The 22510-nt window shown below is 37.7% G+C and overlaps 1 protein-coding gene across 1 annotated transcript in view; it reads left to right on the plus strand.

Annotated features, from left to right (window-relative positions):
* Positions 1-1689: 1689 nt before the first annotated feature.
* DNAAF11 (dynein axonemal assembly factor 11) overlaps positions 1690-22510 on the plus strand; it is a 39327-nt gene continuing 18506 nt past the window's right edge. The window contains exons 1-9 of the mRNA XM_065832169.2: positions 1690-1761; positions 5097-5264; positions 8122-8199; positions 10314-10486; positions 11448-11647; positions 12772-12963; positions 16299-16376; positions 18977-19042; positions 20536-20605. Coding sequence (XP_065688241.1) covers positions 1752-1761; positions 5097-5264; positions 8122-8199; positions 10314-10486; positions 11448-11647; positions 12772-12963; positions 16299-16376; positions 18977-19042; positions 20536-20605 — 1035 coding nt within the window. The 5' untranslated portion in view covers positions 1690-1751. The remainder of the gene's footprint in view (positions 1762-5096; positions 5265-8121; positions 8200-10313; positions 10487-11447; positions 11648-12771; positions 12964-16298; positions 16377-18976; positions 19043-20535; positions 20606-22510) is intronic.

Consider the following 22510-nt stretch of genomic DNA (forward strand, 5'->3'; position numbering starts at 1 on the left):
TTTGAAAAATTCCTACAGTCTTGTTTAAACTTAGATATGAATTTCCTGTTAGCAGAAGATGACCTTTAGGTTTGATTAGACCTTTAAGTTACTGAAGACCTATGTTAGCAAAGATGTGTGAAATACATACTGACTTCACTGATGTTTCCATTTGAATTCAGTGACAATTGTGCCAGTTTGTGTTCTGTAACAGAAGTTTCAGAGTCATTGATGAGAACTGGTATAAGGCTGTGATCAAGGCATGATATGGCAATGACCAGAACATCCGAACTTGAAGAAAACAAGAGTTTAAACCTAGGTATGAAAAAACCCCCAAGTGCCTTATCTTGTGATCAAACGTACACTATGTTGGAATATTTCTCTCACTGCTGAATTGGACTGGACTCAAACTGGTGATCAGCAGGTCAGGATAGGATGAAGGAGTCCGTAAAGCTCCTTAATGATGTCTTGAAATGTGTAGTCACATCCAGCTTCTCTGAGGTTTTAAGGTGCCTAAACTTCACCAGTTGGGAACTTAATTGGTATGTGAAGCAGTGCTACATCATTATATTAACTGCGAAACAGAAAATGTCAGATATGAGAGTTTCTGTAGCTGTTTGAGCAGCTTTCTGAGGCCTCCAGCCATCACTCTTACTCATTAGCTGTGTTAGCAGGCAACTCCACCGAAGTTGTAGTACAGTAATGGCAGGAGAGAATCCACAGAAACCTGCAGGAGGGTGTAATATCTGTATTCACAGCATGACAAATTTCATGCTGGTGTCTGAACTGATCCATGAATTACATATATATATTTAAGCCGTATTCTGAGGTGACAACCTGCTGGAAGAACCTCCCAGGTGGAAGGTGAAGGACAGGAGCGTTCCCTGTGAGTAAATGTCACAGGAACAGGTTGATTCCACAGGCTGTGCTGCTGTATGATGGAAAACACACTTTCAACCCAAAATGTGTTAGGCAAACTAGTTGATGAATAAGCAGGAGAAGAGCTAAAATATCGTACAAGGGATAGGTGAAAGATACCTGTCTTTCATATATGATTGCCCAGGTAAAGAAAGGGGTCAGGAGCAGCTGGAGCAGTAGAAATCTTACTTCCGGGTTATATGAAAGCCATCGAATCATAGAATCATTTTGGTTGGAAATGACCCTCAAGATCAAGTCCAACCAATAAAGTCCAACTTAATAATGTCAATAAATGATATCCCTAAGAACCACATCTATGCATCTTTCAAACACCTCTGGAGATGGTGATACAACCACTTCCCTGGGCAGCCTGTTCCAGTGCTTCTCAGCCCTTTCCATGAAGAAATTTTTCCTAATATCCAATCTAAACCATCCCTGGTGCAACTTGAAGCCATTTCCTCTCATCCTATCACTTGCTACTTGGGAGAAGAGCCCAACCCCTGCACGCTACAACCTCCTTTCAGGCAGTTGTAGACAGTGATAAGGTCTCCCCTCAGCCTCCTTTTCTCCAGGCTGAACAGCCCCAGGCCCCTCAGCTGCTCCTCATCAGACTTGTGCTCCAGACTATTCCCAGCCCCGTTGCCCATTTGTTCCAGGGCAGGCACACAAGCACTACTGGCTGCTCTGGTATAAGGACCAGCCGAAGCGGGTACAGAACAAGCACAAAACCCGACCGAACGCCGGGCCGGGCGGGCCCCGGGCGGGGAACCGGCCCCGCCGCCTCCCTCCCGTCCCGTTGCCATGGCAGCGCGGCGGCGTCCGGGGCAGGCGGCTGCAGGGAGCTGAGGGCGGCCATGGTGCGGAGTGAGTGTCGCCGAGAGCCGCTTTTCTCCCCTTCCCCGCACCTCTTCCCATCCCCGGGCCCTCTCACTCCCCTCCAGGACCTGCCGCACTCCCTGACCGCCATGTTCCCTTCTCCCCACACTTGCGCCCCTTCCCGCCATCCCTCCCCGACAGCCCCTCTTCCCTCCTGCCTCCCTCACTCTCCTCACTTGCCTGGATTGTCTGTTTTCCCTCCTCCCTGCTAATAACAAACCGTTTTATTTCACCTAGCGCCGCACAGAGGTGTGCTTGCCTCCCAAAATAGCCCAGGTGGGGATCCTCCTGTGTGTGGGCAACACCTTTGAGTGGGCATGGAGGAGGTTGGTCTCTTCTCCCAAGTAGCAAGTGATAGAACAAGAGGAAATCGCCTCAAGTTGTACCAGGGGAGGTTTAGATTGGATATTAGGAAAAAATTCTTCATGAGAAGGGTTGTCAGACATTGGAACAGACTGCCCAGGACAGTGGTGGAGTCACCATCCCTGGAGGGGTTTAAAAGACATATAGATGAGGTTCTTATGGACACGGTTTAGTGCTAGAGTTAGTTTAGGTTATGATTAGACTCAATGATCCTGAGGATCTCTTCCAGCTGAAATGATTCTATGATTGTATTCTATGATTCTATATGCTTTCATGGGATGTCTCGTGTCTGGGCCCAGAGCTGACAGCGCTGGCCTTTCCCTTCTGTTATACATTTCTGCCTGACAATTTGTGTGTATATATATATATATGTGTGTATTACCCATATCAGCATTACCCATATACATATATATATATATATATATATATATATGGGTAGAAGTAGCCAATGCAGACACTTTATCAGAGCTGTATAAAAGCCCTGAACAAGGCTAAAATATCCTATACTATTACTTATGAAGCCACAATCTTTTAGCGGTAAAGCAATATGATCTAAAAGACTGAGTGCTCACATGTATCACTCAGGGAAAAAAAGCTACTGAGGAATTCCTTTCCCCTATGGTCTTCTCTACAATCTGTTTTGATTGTAGATCATCACAGGGCTGTCAGTCCCTTGTTGGGCTCAAATAGTGCTTTGGAAAGGGATTCCTTTGCTCTGCGTGGGGCTGGCAGGTGTCCTCTCCTAAAGGAGAACAGCTTCATCTCCTGAGCAACGTAGTATGAATTTGAGTCTTAAAATGATGGTTGAACACTTTTCTGTAATGCAGGTTCCCCTGCCATTTCTTAATCTACCTGCAGCTGTTTATTCTTTCCATTTTGTGTAGTGCTTTCCTTCATACCTTCTCCATTTTGAGTAAAACATGACATTTTTGGAAGCCCAGCTGTAAGATCTTCAAGATCGGTTGTTGTCTCCGGCTGACTGGTGCCACCCGTGTTCCTGCTGTGTTCATGGGCTCACAGGAGCAGCTGTGACGTCTCAGGCCACTGGTCCATTCTCCTGTTACTGCTCACAACATCAGATAATCTTATTAATGAGAAGTAATGTTACAACATGTTCTGTCAATGTCCTGGAAAAGTCTTTCTTTAAAATTTGTTGTTCTCTCTTGCACGTTTTTTCCCTCATTCCTCTTAAATGAACTAGATAACAAACAAAATGTCAAATATTCACTCAGCTTCTTACAGCAGGTCCCAAAAATAGGTCTCTAAGGCTCCACTGCAGCTTCTATTGGGAATGATTGTTTCTGCTTTGCAAAATCTGTTAATGAGAGTGGACATTTTTGCATAATCACTGTAACAATCACTTCAATTTTCTTTTCGTCAGCAAAGGGAAATCTGCCTGTGACAAAACTCTCTCTGGAATAGTTTGTATAACTTCTCTTTGTGCAAAGGGTATAGAGCATAATGTTGTCTCCAGTGTGTATGTATGCGGATTATGGAATATTCTTGTTCTCTTGCTTAAAAATATCTCTTTGCACTGGAAATACTGTCACTGAAAGGTCTGCCACATTAGAAAGCAGGCCACTTTTTTTTTTTTCTTTAATTTCTAGCAGATTTGCCAAGTAACTTATTAGAAATGCCAACATTTTTCGTATTTTCTGTGAAGACTAAAATATTTAGTCAAAATTATTGCTTTTTTTTTTTCTTTCTGTTTTTTCTGTTATTTTAATCAGGTTTCATCAATGGGCTGTTGAAGGTAAGATGGCAGCAAACCAGCCCAACGTGGTTATAAGAGAAAGACACTTACCTTTCCTAATATGGTTTATGTGCAACCAGCATCATCTCTTAGATCAATATCAGTATTACCGTTATATAATTCTGTAAATCATGTTAGATGAAACTCTGTTGAATAGGAAGGAGATTTAACCCTGGTAATCTGTAAACAATATAACATATGCAAACCTATGTTTCACCTCTTTCCCAAAGGCTGTGGGAAGAGGAGCTGCACTGGCACGTGGGGGGTTTGGGTTTACTTATTTTTCTTCAGAATCTTTTTGAAAGGCTTGCTAGTCTTTTTTTTCTTTTTGGCTTTAACAATTGTGAAAATACCTATGCTAATTCAATAAAACTCCAGGATTTTAATCAATACTTCACTGCAGTTCAGTGCTTGTCAAGGAGAGGAAAATGCTGGTGCTTTTTTGGTGCAGTGAGCTGGAAACAAAGCAATAACATCCAGCTCAAGAGTGAGCATTGGGTCTCATAGAATTTCAGTACCTTCATTATTTAGAGCCTTTTCAGTGTTTGAAAGATTTCCTGGCATTAAATATTACTGTGTAATAGGGAGACCTGAACCCAAGTCTCTGGTGTCTTTGGGCTACTGAAACTCCTTTGCTGGGCTGCTAATGAGCTGGTAGCACTTAAGAAATACCCAGGATTAAATTTCATTCCAACATAAACATTTATTGGCATGAATTAGTTATGGCTTTACCTCAAACACTGAAAAAGTAAAAAATATCTGCCCACTTTCAGCATCCATCCTGCTTATTTCTCTGCATATGGTGCTGGTGGAAGAATATGATGGCATACTGTAGTTAATTCACTTTTTGTGAACATCTGGCATCAGGAAATAAAAGCATAAAACACTCCATTGCTTGTCTACATGAAATAATGGACACTGGATTAATTTCTGCAAAGGTTCTATCGCACTTTTATGGAAGACTCAGCAGTTTTCACGTGGATTGTTCTAAATGTTACAGATGACATGACTGTGCTTCACAAATGATGCTTGGTGTGGCAGAATGGGCTGAAGTTACTTGGCACTCGGTGTCTTTTCTAACACATTTTATTTCTGTTGGTGTATTTGATATGGTGGAACAAAAGATTTTAATGATTTTGTAACTTGTTCATAAGTCAGATGATGGAAAATTACTAAAGGGAGATTTGATGTCTAATGTTTCTTTCAGTCACCGAAGACCTTGTTAGAAGACGTGCAGAACATAACGACTGTGAAATATTTTCACTGGAAGAAATCTCTTTACATCAGCAGGAAATAGAAAAACTGGAGCATCTTGACAAATGGTGTCGAGATTTAAAAATTCTCTATCTTCAGAATAATCTAATTCCAAAAATTGGTAAGTGTTTTCTGGATAAGTTTCTTTTAAATGGATTGGCATGCATAATTTTGAAATCAGAAAAAAGAAATTCTGTTAAACTTTAAGGGAATGTAGAGTGAGCAACTGCAGAGAAGTTCCTTGTGGATCTGCTCCTACAAGGTTGCCTTCCCCCGTCTCTTTGCTACGTTTCTAAATAGCTCAAAAACTTGCAAGAGAAATTTTAAATGAAAAAGATAATAGTGAGATACAAGTCATTAGAATATGAGTGTAGAACACCCTTTATTGATTAAAATCTCATAAGTCAAGATATAACCTAAATATCCCGTCTTTGTGCCGAACAAGGCCGAACAGTTTTGGATATGCTGTGGACTGTGATATCATAGGAGTAGCTCTCTTCATGCTCATTTTTAAATTCAGTTTTTATACCAATGGTATTTTTTTTCTTAACAACGTAATAATTGTCATTCAGATAAAATGCTTTTGTGCATGAAGTCTTAATGGTCTTCCAGCACCACAGGAGAGGTATAATTTCATATAGTCTGTCTTTTGTGGTGTAGGTTCACGTGTTTGCTGGGCTCTCTGCAGAGAGAGACACCAGGCCTTGGGCCCTAGTTTGTAGATGAAGAATGGAAAGTCAGAAGTGCTGAGGAATTATTTTATCCTATTTCTTTTAAGTTCTTTAAAAGGGAAAACAAAACAACAAACCTCTAAAATTTTAGGGTGAAATTCTGTGCTCAGAACTTGTAGACAAAGGCTTTACATTCTCTGGAGGGGTCATCAGGGAACTCCTAGGGAATATCTGAACTGATAACATCTGCATTTCTTTGAGTGGAGGAATCTTCTCCCATAGAAAATAAGGCTTTTGAAACTACTTTATGCAGTTTCGTCCCATCAAAAATGGGACAAAGTTGTTTTTCTCTCTTTTATTGTGTCCTTAGTAATGTACAAGACTTATCTAGTTGTTTTGTTTACACTCATACCTCCTCTAGGTTAGCACAATATATCATATTACCATTCACATTATTGCTTTTTGGACACAAGATCTTTTCAGCAAACTCTTTTCCAAGACTTTCAATTTTTATCTAACTGTAGGAATTGGAAAAGTATACAACTTTCTACTTTACGTATTCTTGTGTAACCTAACAGCTTTCCAGGATAATGCCTTAGTAAATAATGATAATGATAACAATAATAATCACCATGTAAGCAGTGACTAGACGGGCTGCCAATAGCGGTTGTGTTACAAAGTACTGAATTTGAGAAACAATTCTTCCCCGTGGATACCAACATGTCCATGCAGAGCACACAGCAGTTCCAGGCACACTTCAAAATATCCTAGCACAATAGTTTGTATTGACTCTATTGGCATGTGTCTTTTTTCCTCTTAAAAAAGTGTTTATGCATCTCCCAAGATCTGACTTGCCTGCTAATCAGACAGCAAGTTGCAAGGCGCCCACTGTGTGAATGAGACCTGGTTCTTTTATGTTCTATAAATGGAAGAAAACCCACAAGATGCCATTGGCTTCAACATTTGTCTCTTTGACAACTTCATGTGTGCAGGCACTGCCAGTACAGAAACACCATAAGTAAAATAAACAACCAACCTAAGCTGCACAGGTCCTTACTGAGAAACTAATTTCATCGTGTTTGTGAATTATGAAGAAAATATTTCTCCAAAGTCTCAGCAAACTAAGTGGCAGGATTCATGTCACCAGACTTTTAGACACCTAAGTCTTAGACAGTTGCCGTAGCCTTCCTTTATAACCAGTGTTGAAGAAAAGGCGTATTTTTGAGCATTATTTGGTTCACTGGTTCTAGACAGTCAAATTAAGACATGACAAATTGCACCTTGAAGAGCTTATTTACTGGTTATAGGGGAACCTGGATGCCTAACTCGGGTGCAAACTTCATCTCCTCAAATTCCTTTGTTTGTCTCAGCAGGGACAGTTTGTACAGCAGATAATCAGTGTGAATTGTGAATTAGAGTTTGGGATAAACTCTATGACTTTGTAGGACAGGTTTTCCAGTCAGATCTTCAAAACTTCTGGTGACTGGGGAGAAACTGGTGGACTGTAACATGAGTTATACCATGTATTTTATCTCAGATTTGTGTCTCTGACCTGTGCATCATGTATCTCAATGGTAGTTGCATTTTTCAGACATGTTTGGGACTGATGAAGAACGTTGCTACCCTATTTCCTCTTTACCCCCTTTCTGTATTCAAGGGAGAAATTCTGCCATTCTGACACACTCCTACACATTGTGAATCTGCTGATTTCAATAGTTCGTGGTGAAAATAATACAGATTAGATTCCAGATTGGGAGGAGGGGTATGTGTGTGTGTGTTTGTTGTTTTGTTCAACCTGAAGCCATATAAATTCTTATTTGCAAAACTTTTAAAAAGTGAGGAGAAGTTACTTTTATTAACCCTGTAGATAAAAGATCTTTTAAAATTAAATATATACTAAAGAAGCCAATCTTTTCTGTATAAGTGAGTGTAAAACTCTACTTTTATAAAGCTTGAATAAGTATAGCCTGATCCTCTCAGAGTTTCATGACAAATGAAATGCTTCTTAGCCCATCGTCATGCATTATGTGGTTTGTGTTTTATGGATTTGTGATAAAAAAATATGTGTTTATAACCTTCCTTATTTCTTTCTACATTTTTTATTTTAATTCTTATTTTCAGATAACTCTTTGGGATTTATCTCATTAGTATGAAAACATTAATGCTCAGTATTTTGATATATGTTCTGATTTGTCCTTCCTGTTTTTCTCTCTCTTTTTTTTTTTTTTTTTTTTAAGTAAGCAAGTAGAATGGTAATGCCCTTTCCAGTGAAGAAAACTGAAATAACAGACCTATGTTTTGTTGCAGAAAATGTGGGGAAACTGAAGAAGCTGGAATATTTAAATGTAGCTTTGAACAACATCGAACGAATTGAAAATCTGGAAGGTCAGATTTTAAACACAACATTTTGCCTTTTCACATTGAAACACGCATTGTTGTGACTTCATGTAAAAGAGGGTGGAAGCCAGTCCATGTGTCCACTAGTAAAGGTGCTTTGTTGAAGCTCAGAAAGAGCCTTTTTGTGTACAGCATTCCAACAAAATCACAAAATCACAGAACTGACTGGGTTGGAAAAGACCTCAGAGATCATCCAGTCCAACCCTTGGTCCAACTCCAGTCCATTGACCAGATCATGGCACTAAGTGCCACGGCCAATCTCAGTTTGAAAACTGACAAATGCTTCTTTTTAGCAAATGCTTCCTACTGCTGCAGTTTAGTCATTGAACTGTGTTTTATTAACTGTGCTTTGCTAACATTAATTGTGTTTTGTTAACATTAACTGTGTTTTAACTCCCTTTTTCCTTACTCTCTCACCAGGGTTGACAGCTCTAGTCCTTAATACTTTACAAAGCGGGAATCCAAATTTACCATTAAATTGGTATTTCCTCACTGTAAAGATAAGATAATTTGTTGTCCAGGTTAGCTGGAGCAATGTGATTATTTTTTAATGCTATGCAGGCTGCAAAAATTGTCTCTTGTGTAATGTTCAGCAACCACCTGCAGCAACCAAGTGTCAGAGACAAGAAGATTCTTCTCTGCACAGGTTGCATTGGCAGATTGGGGGGGTTTTATGGAGTCTTTCAGATGTTTCTTTCCTTTGTTATTGCCTGAACTCCTGTCTGCGTTTAATCCTTTATCCTGTCACTCTAATCGCATGTGCAAAGATCCAGCATTTTCCAAGACCAAAATCTAAGACTTAGAGCCACCCATAAACACATTCCATAATACCTGAAGAATTTCTGACTTTGTTTCTTTCTTTTTCTTGATTCTAATTAGGCCAGTTACTGTATCTTTAAAATGTCCACCTTGACAAGGGAACAATTAAAAAGAAAAGGCTTTTTGTTTGGTTTGGATTGGGTTTGGTTTTTTTTTGTTTAAGTCTACGACCTGATTCAAGAAGATGACTTCAAACAAATAATATAAATTAGCAATTAGGGTAAACACAAATTTGTAGAAGTTGAAGAAATGGGTAGCACATTACATGTTTGGCAATTTGTTGAGAATCTTACATCTGTTTTCATGCCAGTAAATACTGAGTTGTTCTGTCAGACTACGTTATTTATTACTGTGATTTGTCATTTGCTAGGGAGCCAGAACCTCTGTGGATGAGGCTGGCAAAAATTTGGATTATTTAAATCCCCTAATAAATCATTTTGAGTTGTTTATTTTCTTTCAGCTCCATTATGCATAAAATACTTGCCAAATAGACCTGCGAAGGATAAGAAGTGATTACAGTGATGAGAACCAAAGTTGAGCTTGCTCTTAGCTAAACTTTTCTAATCTTAGAGTCAAGATTCTGATTGATAGTCAGATTATGATAAAAGGAGAGGCTGATAAATTTGGGATCCAGATTTCCCGGAGCATTTTGTTGGCTAAATTAGAGTGTCTGTTTATAATGAATTGTTTTGTTTAACAAAAAATGTTTTTTCACTAGTATGTACAATTTAACCACTAACAAAGTATTTGCAATGATAGCTGAGTCCATAGAGTGGAAAACTTCGTTTTGACTTTCAGTATATTTTTAGAAAACCTTGTCTCTACACTTGAATAATATTAGCTAAGGTTAACAGTACACAGAAATGAAACCCATAATTGATCCTGCTCTTCTAGAGAATTACACACTCTTTTTTAGCCATGTGGTGAAGATTCAGTTAAGGAGGGGGACATTTAATAGCTCATCTAGTACAGAAGCACCGACCACAAAGTTTTGATAGTGATAAAACCAATAATAACTTTTTGATATTTTGTACTTTATTGAGGTGTTATTGTTTTTTTTTTTTCCTATAAATATTGTGAGCTCATAAACTGAAGTTGTGAGTCGCTCTTTCACTTGTGGCTTGGAAAAGATGTGTTCTGATAGGATGAAATTAATATTTATACAGACAACAAATACAGTTTTCTATCCATGTGTGCGCTTGTGTGTGTTTGTGTGCACATTTATGGTGTATGTCGTGTACATTTATGTTCTGGACAAACTGAATTACATTTCTTTCAAACAGGCTGTGAAGAACTGAAGAAACTTGACTTGACAGCGAATTTCATTGGTGAACTCTCCAGTATTGAGGCCCTGAAATGTAATATACACCTGAAAGAGCTGTTTCTAGTGGGTAACCCATGTACTGAATTTGAAGGTTATAGACAATTTGTGGTGGCAACTCTTCGTCAATTAAAAGTAAGATTTTAAAAATTAAATTAATATCCCAAACAATAACCAGCATTGTTGACTGAACATACTTATCCCAAATGAAATAAATGCCTGTGGTAGGAAAAATTGGAGTATTTTTCTTATTGTGCATGGGAAATTAAATTCTATTCTGAAGAATAAGTGGCAACAGTAAGTAGTGAGATAATTAGTTCATTTTTTTTATTAAATCACATGTATTTGTTAGCTTTTCTGTCATTTTCTTCAGAGTTCCTTAAATAAAGTAATGAAAAAATAAACACACTGTACAGTTCTGGCTTTCTTGTTATTTGTTTTTATATACACAACGTATTTTAAAATTATTTTAATGATTGCATCAAGTTGGTACCGTACCAACAGTATGTACCAAACCAACAGTGTAAGGCAGTAGAAAGACAGAAAATGATATAAAAATATACTATATTGCATTGACTGTAAATAGATACTTTGAGGTTTCGTGTAATGATGTACTGAGGTAATTATTTCCTGTCATCAACACTGATGATCCCAGTCCCACAATTTCCCTTGGGGAAGCACAGAGTCTTCCTTATTAAGGGTCAATTCAACTCACTTAGTTGGCAATAAACTAACACATGAAAACAAATAATTTTTTAATAGTCTCATGAGCTGAATCAAGGTCAGACAAATATCAGAAATGGCTGAAGGGACTCTGTCTACTATATACTCTAATAAGACCAATGGCAATTTCTGGAAAATACAAAAAGCAGCTCCCAGACACATGAAACCATTTTCAGATCTGAATATAAACTTACTGTTAATTCTGTTTGATAGAATATAACGTACATAGTGCTATGGAGGATAGAAAGGTGTATTTTTAATTTTATAAAAAAAGTAATGTATCACAATTAACCTACAGTCTAATGCTTTTATTGATTTGAATCTGTTTAAAATTTCTCACGTATCTTTACTGCTTTATTTTCCCTTTGGAAAGTGTTTGGATAGTAAAGAAATAGAAAGATCAGAGAGGATTCAAGCACTTCAAAACTATCCAGAAGTGAAGCAGAAAATCAGAGAACAGGAGCAAGCTTACATTCTCAAACGGGCCAGAGAAAAAGATGAGGCTCAAAGGAGGATGCAAGAAAGAAAAGACAAGAAACAAAACCAAATGGAATCTAAGCTTGGATTTGACAGGTAAGAGTAAGCAGCAACGGTTTGTGAGTAAACAACATTCTTCTCTTTCTTTATCAAGAATTTAGTTTTTCCTCTTTAGATCATTTATACAATTCCAATTAAACATTTTTGTTTGTCTTTTTTGTTGATTCTAACAGAGTTATTTGCCCTCATGCATGTTATAATAATCTACAAACATAATTAATTAATTACTGACCTGCAGATAGTACGATAGAATTTTTGTCCCAAAACTCCAAGCTAAACTGTCTGGGTGCCAAAATAGTGTAAACGACAGCTTGTTTCAGGAGAACAGCTGGAAATTGTTATTTAGGGTAATGTAGTGGTCCAGAGAAAGCACTTGTTCACCTGTGATTTCTTTTGCTTTAGAGTTACTAGATATGAAAACAGAAACAGAATATTGCAGATCTTTTGAGATGTAGAAGGACGGAGTGCTGATATCTATGCTTTTTACACCTAATATCACTGAGGTTACCTAAAGACCAGAAAGATTTTTGTCTGGCGTCATCTTCCACTGCATTTGCCATCCATCTTATTTTTAATGTAATAGAGTCTGAGTTCCATGGAGCTGGCTAGAGAACTTTGTCCTCATAGATAACAGCTGTATCATAAATTTAGTTTTCTCTCTATATTGATAACGAATTTCTGAAGACTACAGTGTCTTTGGATTGGAGGGAAAATTATTCAGGTTGTAAGATGACACTGGAGAAGATGCCTAAGTAAAATGTTGCTACCCTATACATTTCTAATCTGTTGGCTGCTGTTGGGAATGCTTAAACCTTACATGGACAGAGGGTTTTTTTTTTCACCTGGAAGTTGTGAATATATCTGAAAATCCTGCTCCTGAAAAAAAATGTTGAACTACCCATCAGGGTTTTCAGAGGGGCAAAACCATAATATCACTTCTCAGTAAAGTCAATGGAAAACATATTGAAATATGTTTTGTTGATTGATGAAAGAAGAAGAGCAGATAATGTTGTCCAAATCTAGAAGATACTGTTCTTGGTAGGAATCATACAGCTATGAGTATTGGGTTAAAAAAAATATATTAATGGAAGAATTCACTAGCAAGTATTGTTACTTTTCCTTCTTTTAATTGGGATAATATTCCATGTGATCTTATACAGCCCAAACTCCCCACAGAACAAAGAAAAACATCAGGCAGAAGGAGACAGAGAACAAGAAACATGGAGAACAGTTGAAGATGAAGATGAAGAAGACAGAAGGTTTTGGCAGGAGCCTACACCGTATACTCCAGAATCGAGATTAGAAACTCACAGATATCTTGAAGAAAAACGGAGAGCTAAAGAAAATACAAGGTATGTTTTTGTTTTAATGTACTCTTTGAATTGAGGAAGGGGAAATTTTCAAAGGTGCAGTGTAGAAGTAGGTGACTGCCTCACATTGAATATTACTCAGAACTGGCAGCTTAAATCCCTGTTTCCTGTGCAAATATGCTTATAAAATTTAAATAAAATATTCATATTATTCATTTTGGTTTTGTTTCATTTCCTAACATTTATTTATGATACCATCATCTTGTTTTTCCTCAAATAAAGTTTTTAAATGTAATTTTTCAACTCAATTTTATGGACTTCAGAAACTTCACGTTTCTGTTAGGTAACGAATATGCTTCTTTTAGTTCAATGTCTGATATTCTTGCTAAAGGCATTTATCAGGAGTGCAGGTTGCATTATATAAATGCAGGCCATCCTACAAAATTTTTGCACAAGTGACATTTCAGGCACCTTTTCTGTGTATCTTAGATTTTTTTTCACGTACTTTATAAAAAATATTAGTCCTGAGTATTAAGATTCTTCATATTATCTATGCTGTTAGACACGGCGAATGTGAACATGTCAGGGCTCTGAAGAGCTTTTAAAACTTTCTGAAGCTGCCACTGGTTTTGCTGACCATGGAAAATTAATGCAGACACAACCAAAGAAGTTTTATTGCTGCTGGCTTATCAGTACCACAAACATTGTAAGGAATGTCCTTTTTTTCTTTTTTTCTTTTTTTTCCTCTTTTTTCTATTTTTTTTTTTTTTCCTTGAGTAAAAGCACTTGTACCAGATCACAGAATCACAGAATCAGCTGAGTTGGAAAAGACCTCAGAGATCATCCAGTCCAACCCTTGGTCCAACTCCAGTCCATTGACCAGATCATGGCACTAAGTGCCATGTCCAATCTCAGTTTAAAAACCTCCAGGGCCGGTGAGTCCAGCACCTCCCTGGGCAGCCATTCCAATGCCTGACCACTCTCTCTGCAAAGAATTGCTTTCTAATATCCAGCCTAAATTTCCCCTGGCAGAGTTGAAGCCCATGCCCCCTTGTCATATTGCTAACTGCACGTTATATTAATAACTGCATGATATATTACTGACTGTTCTTTTAATGAAGATGCTTTCAAAAAGGTTTATCAAGCCTAGATATTGAACAAATCTGTCCTAGGGAACTCTCCGAGAAATCTGGAGGGCTGCATAAATTGTTGCCAGTGTTAATTCAAGGTCTAGCACTTTCCCAGAAGAACTACAGTGAAACCCAGATTCTGGCTACTTGGAGTTGTTCTGTATTTGGGGATGCTTTGCTCTAGTCAAAAGCAAATGTGTTCCAAATGCTTCCCTCTAAAAATTCAAGGAGATTCCAAAGAGCATTACAATAAAGATAGAATAGTTCCTTTCTGGATTTTATTCTAAATTTCTAAGGCAGTAAAAGATCCTTTCATGGTTCATTGTGTTTTGGTGGTGAGATTTTTATTGGGTAGCATGAGAAAGGTGAGAACAGAAAAGTGCCTCTGAGAGCTTCACATCAGCCCTGCTGGTGGGCAGGAACAGAAAGGTAACTTTAACATAAGTTACCCAGTATAAAAGGATGTTTGTTCTAGTATAAGATTGTCAGGAACTTAGTCAGACCAATGTGAAATGTGAAACTATCCATGAGATGTTCACACACGCTAAATTTGCCAGCTGGGGTGTAGTTGGGCGGTTGATAATAAACTGAACAGCTTTGGCTAATACCAAATAAATGAGTGAATACCTGCAACTTCATTGAAAGAAAATTCAGACAAGTGTAAAATCAATTGCAGCTGAAAGGTGCACAGGATCTCCTATAGCTGCTTGTTGCAGAACAAGACCTTTCACCTCACAAAGATAAACAAACTATCTTAAACTCTAGCAATTCTGACATGACTGAATTTGCCTTAAAATGATCCACATGGACAGACAGATTTAGTCCAGAGACAGGTTATTAATAGCTAAGAGGTGGTAGGATTCTTGAAACATTTCTGAAAACTGCATCTTTAGAGCAGAGTGGTTGTGCGTTCGCTTTGCATTCAAATGTCAAGACTATTCAGCTCTAGAAACTAGAGCCCACAAATCCTACATCAAAGTTCTAGTTTATAGTATTTATCACACGGATAGTTGTGAATCTTTCCTAAAGAGTTATTGTTTTGATGTAGTCATTCCAGTAACTTCACTGGATTTTTTGTATTTCTTCTTCAAATCCATTGTATTTATAGACCAAATATATATATTTCTTACCCAAGGTGATCTAAACCTTATGTACTTTATTTCCCTTATTTGTGATTTACCTTTAGTGCTCTCTTAATCTTGAACTTACAGTAAGAAAAGAAAAAGCACTGTATTGCTGTTGTCTTTTTGAGAAATGTTTTTTAATATGCCAACTGAAGTAGCTATATACACTATATTGATCAGCTAAAGAGTGAATTAATGCAAACTGATAATTGCAGTGCTGCATTTTCAAATAAAACATAGCATTTTTTACATAGGTGCAAGCAGATATTTCTTTTTCATGTTGCTAAGATTCCTTACTCTTCCTCTCCTTGCTCATGATCTAAACATTTCTACAGGAAAATGCCAGTACTACAAATCTTAATGATCTTACAGTGATTTGCTTTGTTGTGGCAGACACATTTAAGGTAGCTTGTTTATTGCATTAAATCAAAGTCAGATATAGTTTGTAGTGAAGATTAAAGTCTCCATCAGTAATATGTATTGTATTTTGTGAAGGAAGAACACAACAAAAAATGTAATAGATACATCAAGAAATAATCTATATTTATGTACTTTAGTCGTATTGTATTCTATTTGGTGCTATTTGTAATCTTTTGATGATTAAAATTCTTTTTACTGATGCAAAATAGTGACTAACAAACATGCTCTTTAGAGACATGCGAAGCATTTATTCAGTAAAAGTAATTAAGTTACAAGACTAAAAATTGCCTTTAGGATTGCTTGCATGTACATCAAATCAGTTATCAATAATGATACGTCATGATTAGTAGGACCATTCATAACCAGAAAAACATGCCATTTCAAATGTTTAAGCAATCCACTGACTTCTTAAGATACACCAGATTAATTTGATATATTTCTGTTTGATAATGGACATTGTGACATGCAGAAGTTTTTATCAATGTAAGACGTGATTTTACAAAGCATTTGCTCACCTTTAGATGATGCTTTTAATGTGTGTTTGGACATTTGATAGGACCTGTTTTGTTCCTGAAATAAGTTGTATCCTTAACATCAAATACCAGGTAATTCTTACTTCTTGCCATCCTCTTCCTTTTTGCTGTGACACATAAAAATACCAGAATGAGAAATTCTAACCCGTTTTTCTTTCTGTTCTGTTAAGGGAATCAAAAAAGAGAGAGAAGCCTCCTCGGACATTGGTCACTGCAGAAGGAAAAGCTCTGAATGTGAATGTGCCTAAGTATGTAAGGTTAAGAAGTTAAATAGGGGAACCCCTTTATAGTTAATTTGGGCAACTATTTCAAGATGTGCGACCATACAAAGAGACATGACAAATTATTGTTGTATTGTTACATTGCTGGTGGAGAAACTGACTTCTAAAATTATATTCTGATGCTACAAAAATAATTAGTTTTCAGAGAGTAATGTATTGAAGGCTATTTAATTGAAGATCTTAGTTTTTGATGACTGAAGAACTTGGTTTTGTGTAAAAGATATAAGATGTTTTATTCTTTTCCTTTCTATGGTAGGGCTCTCTTGGAGCACCATGCTAAGAGTGGAAAAAGTTTAACCTGTTTGATTATTGAAGATAAATGTGTATGAGTAGCCACTTTAAATGTGGAAACCTACATCTAAATAATATTTCTGGACAAAGTCATTCTGTCCTCTCATGACAGAACTGGGAAGATTCATTCACTTCTATGGCATGAAGTTCATTGTCACTGAATGAGGTCTCTAGCAACAGAGAGGCTGGTGATACCAGGAAGTCTCTTGTATTTTATTGTTGACAAAGGCACCTGGGTATTCAAGTGTTTTGGAATGAGTTTCCAGGGATATCAGCCATGTGTTATCATTGGTTTCACTTGGACCAAGCTTTCCTTTTCTAAAGGAAAACAGGAGACAAAGAGAGCAAACATTGATTCCTTAGAAATGGGTCCCCAACAAGCCTCAAAAAGTGGCCTGTGGCCGCTCACGTGTCTGCTCTCCTCTGCATAAGTTTTTCCATCTTTAGATTGATTTAGCTGCATAATCAAAGCTAAGAACATGCTTATTGTTAGCATGATGTTAGCTTTCTAAATCCTGGAAATTTATAAATCCATGTAAACTCAAGGAATTTGAAAACAGACATTACAGGATCAGTGCATAATATTCGGTCACAGAGGGAAAATTAAAGGTAGTGTCAGAAGAACTCATGTTTATTCCATCTGTAGCAGAAGATACTTACCAGTGTTGACTGAAAAATAGTTTAAATCTTGTGTTGGTGGAATTTGATTATGCCTTCAAAAAGTGGAAACCTGTAGAATAAAGCTCTAGCTATGTTTTTTTTAGGAGTACAGTCCACTAGAGTTCACTGTTTTTGTCACCTGAATTTTCTGTATTAGAATGTAGGCTGTGGATGTGCACACGTAAAGCCAGATCGATAAGCAGTTTTTATCATGGTTTCATCAGGAATCTCAGAGCTCTCCAGTGCAATCTGAGAGTGTACTGGAGAGACACAAATAAAGAGATGCAAGTAGGCAGACGGTGTTCTCCAAAGTTTTTGTTTCAATGTGAAAGTACGATGTCCATAGCCATGTCCAGGCTTCTCTGATGTTCTTTTTGAAGGTTAGCAAGAGGAATGGCTGTACCCTAATGAGAACAGACTATTTCTCTTCCTCAATTCTACTCAAGCTTCCCTCTAGATTTATTTATTTTTCCTCTTTTTTACTCTTCATGTTTAGTGAATCCTCAAAATTTGTGAAGCAGTAAGAGAAAAAGTCATGACTCGGAAACAAAGTTGTCTTATATTCTTTGCAGTTTTCCATTAAAAAATGTGTATAAACTAAAAACTCCATAAGCTTTGTTGCAAGTTGACTGTAACAGAATTACAGGAAAGCAAAGAGTTAAAAAGTATATCTGGCAAATATTTTATTGCTGAAAAAATGTATCATGTAAACTGACACTGCTTGACCTTCTTTCTGTTACCTGAACTCAGATTGTCTAAGTATTTTAATGTCACCAAAATATTCCAGATAGATTACATTAAGCAAAAACCTCTCATTTTATACTAATAACTAATTTATGAAAGTCTTCTTATTTATAGGTGGGTTTTAATCTGTTCTTTCTCTCCAGTAATACATGTGAAAAGTTTGAGTATATGAGCAGAACTTGTAAGACTAGACTGAATCTTCTTATGTTTGTAGTAGTAGGTGTTGTTTTCAATTTATAGGTGGTAAAATTCTTCCAGAGTTTTAAGAACTCAGCCAGTAGATCACAAACATGCAGCTAATACAACCTACAGGCTCATTTTCAACAAATACTATAAAGTTTGTAGAATTGAGGATGCTGTGCAAATCATATTTAACTTTAGAAATGCACAGGTAGATATTTGTCCTCTAGGTAAATTAATTGCTACCAAGAAAGATGCATTTTTCTATCATATGATAAGGTTAGAATTACCAAGTTCCAGACTTTTCATGCTTTTTATGAACTGCTTTTTTCTTGTTATTTCTTATTAACAAGCAGATGTAATAGAGGAGACAGATCTCACCAGCAGATGTCTCTCTTTCTGCATTGACAGACTGATCTTAATTTTAACCGACCTTCAGCAGTATTTTTTGTTTGTTTGTTTCTTGTGGTTGGGTGGGGAAAGCAGAAAACCAAAGTAAGAATTACTTTGATTCAGTTGCCAGTATTTTTTTCCGGGCATGAGGAAAATTGCTACTGTTCCTAAAATGATCATGTGACACATCATCTAAATGATATTTGTATTAATCTACAGTTGTTAGCAGTTGAATTTGAAGTATGTTTATTCACTCCAATTGTGTTTATCCTGGAGATGTTTCTTGTCGTTATTACCAGGCTTAATTTCTCTCTGAAAGATGATGAAGAAAACAACCAGCTGATCTTGGATCTTGCTGTCTACAGGTCAGGTTTTTTTTTTTCCCTCTTAATTCTTCCCACAGTGTTTCAAATACACTCCTCTCTGTAATGGGGACTTTTAAAGAGGAAAACAAATAATGTAGGGGGTAATTGAATCAGTCTTGAAGCCAGTGCCAAAGCTGAATAAACCAAAGACCCTTCAGAATGTTCTGTTACCCCTGAACGACGGTGTCCAATAGTCCTTCTTGGAACTGATGTTTCCTGCAGTCCAAGGACAGGTTTCCTCCACATCTGTCCTTTTATGCTTATGTAAAATATTTTCCATTCTTCATTTTCAGATTCAGGTTGTAGGATATGGGGTTTTTGCCCATTCTCTATCCCTGGCAGTGCTCTAGGGCGGTTCATGTCCCTCTAGTTAAATTCTTCTCCTCCCCAAGACAGAGTACAGGTAGCCTAGTCCTACTTTCCTTGCTTACTGGGAAGAGCCCATGGCCCAGGGTATTTCCCAAACAGTGCCAGGGCATTGCCTGGAAAAAAATGGCTGAACCAAGCCCAAATATGACAAGGAAACAACTGTTTTATAGTATATACTACTAAGTACAGTGGCTTTGCCCACACTTCAGGAAGGGTCTGGAAACCCAGAAACTAACTTACCCGCAACAGGAACTTAGAATAAAGTTTGAACTGGTTTTATAGCATGGAAACACTATTCAGGCCAGCTGTCCTTTCCTTAAAGCTCATTGATTTCCCTCAAAAGAGGCCTGTTCCGTGTTTCTGAATTATAAGAAGGTTTTTTCAAGCCTCTATTAAGGCACAATAAAGTGTTGGATATGTTGTAATGCTCTATGCCTACTTGTAAGAAATGCAAACTAAAAAGTTTGAAAAATTCATCTGAGAAGTAATATTATAAAAGAAGGGAAACAGGGAATATGTAGTTGTGCATTCACTAGTAGGTCACAGGAACATGAGTGGAAGTGTCACCTCATGAAGAGCAGGTGTTAAAGTGAAGCTTTTACATGTCAAAATTTGTGACAGTAGTGAAATTTAAACTTACTGTGTCTTCTGTGAATGTAAAGTATTTATGTTCTTTGTTTTCCAGAAAATTCTGTGAAAAAAAGGAACTCTTCTTATAAATTTACTACTTAAGCCTTCAGAGAGAAAAGTAGCTAAATACTTCCACAATTTTAAATAGCAAATAGGTTAATTTTCATATTAATGTAAAGTACTAAACTAATAAAAGAAAAACCTTTTCATTTTTCCACAAAGATTTTGAATTCTTGCAGTTATGAAATAACTGATGTGGTGGACTTGACAGAATTTAGATGTGATTTTAATTGGCATTTGTGAACACACAGGAAGATGATGTTTTTCTTCCGAAGACATTAAATCCTAATAATATTTCATATAACTTAATAAGTGAAACTGAAGCTTGTAGTTTATGAATGATGCAATCATCATTTAAGAGCTACATGGTCTGCACTGCTTATTCACTGGACTGTATTTTAGATTGATTAATATATTTATATTTCCTTCTGAAGACATTTGGACTCTTCTCTCCTTGATGTTGATGTCCAGCCAACCTACATACGAGTCCTGGTGAAGGGAAAGGTCAGTATTTTCTTACTGCATTGGTTTCAAATCAAGAGTTAATGCTTACCAGAGTTATTCAGTGGACTCTGGATCTGACTTCTATGAGTTACCGACCATGTGCACCTGTGCAGAAAAAATGTTCTTTCGTACTTGCAGTATTTTGGACCACACAAACATTGTGGAACTCCTAAACAGAAGATATGCAAAACCTTCAATGAAATCTTGCTCTCTCTTTTTCTTTCTTTCCCTCTCTTATTCCCCCCACACAGTGCACCATAATTCACTTAAGAACAGAGCTTGCTAGTTGCCCTAGGCTAGAATTTAGCAATTCATAATCTGGAATTTATAACTGACAGAAACAAATGGATGTATACTCTTTTGAAAAGGCATTTAAAACGTCATTCCAGTTTTCTCTCTTCTCAGTAGTTTTAATTTTGTCATCAATTTTTTGAAAACTTCGAAATACTTAAACAGTAAACCAAAAATCCCTATTTTTTTACTGTACCAACTGCATACACAAAACTTCAGATTTACTTTACTTCTGAAATAGTCCGGATAATCTTTCTCATTTAATTGCTAATATAAGTCAAGCATCATTTTATAACCTTCTTTAGAAATGTCACTTCAGGAATGACAGCAATTCAGGAATAAACATATGACTATACTTGTAAGTAAAAGCTGTTTAGCATGCTAATCATTTATAAGGATTAGTGATACTACATATAAAGTGAGAGGATTTAGACCTATACTGTCCTTAAGATCAAAGGCACATGCAAGACAACCAATCAGGCCCAGTCAGCATGGGTTTATGAAAGGCAGGTCCTGCTTGACCAACCTGATCTCCTTCTACAACAAGATGACTCACTTAGTAGATGAGGGAAAGGCTGTGGATGTTGTGTGCTTAGATGTCAGTAAAGCCTTTAGCACCGTATCCTACAACATCCTGCTGGAGAAACTGCAGCTCATGGTCTGGATGGGTATTCTCTACAATGGATAAAGAACTGGCTGAAGGGCTGGGCACAAAGAATTGTGGTGAATGGAACCAAATTCACTTGGTGGCTGGTCGCGAGTGGTGTTCCCCAGGGCTCAGTATTTGGGCCAGTTCTGTTTAATCTCTTTATCAATGATCTGGATGAGGGGATTGAGTGCACTCTCAGTAAGTTTGCAGATGACACCAGGTTGGGTGGGAGTGTTGATCTCCTGTAGGGTAGGAAGTTCTTACAGAGGGATCTGGACCAGCTGGATCAAGGGACTGAGGCCAATTGTATGAGGTTTAACAAGGCCAAGTGCCAGGCCCTCCATTTGGGTCACAACAACCCCACACAACACTACAGGCTTGGGGAAGAGTGGTTGGAAAGTGCCTGCCAGAGAGGGATCTGGGGGTGTTGATTGTCAGTGACTGAACATGAGCCTGTGTGTGCCCAGGTGGCCAAAAAGGCCAACAGCATCCTGGCTTGTATCAGGAATAGTGTGACCAGCAGGACCAGGGGAGTGACTGTCCCACTGTACTTGGCACTGGTGAGACCCCACCTTGAATCCTGTGTTCAGTTTTGGGTCCCTCACTACAGGAAATACATTGAGGTGCTGGAGAGAGTTCACAGGAGGGGACGAAGCTGGTGAGGGGCCTGGAGCACAAGTGTGATGAGGAACAATTGAGGGAACTGGGGCTGTTCAGCCTGGAGAAAAGGAGGCTGAAGGGAGACCTTATCGCTGTCTACAACTACCTGAAAGGAGGTTGGAGCGTGGAGGGGGTGGGTCTCTTCCCACAAATAACAAGTGATAGGACAAGAGGAAATGGCCTCAAGTTGCACCAGGGAAGGTTCAAATTGAGTATTAGCAAAATCTTTTCCACCGAAAGAGTTGTCAGGCATTGGAACAGGCTGCCCAGGGAAGCAGTTGAGTCACCATGCCTGGAAGTGTTTT

The sequence above is a fragment of the Patagioenas fasciata genome, chromosome 2 (assembly GCF_037038585.1).
Source record: "Patagioenas fasciata isolate bPatFas1 chromosome 2, bPatFas1.hap1, whole genome shotgun sequence".
NCBI classification, from domain to species: Eukaryota; Metazoa; Chordata; class Aves; order Columbiformes; family Columbidae; genus Patagioenas; species Patagioenas fasciata.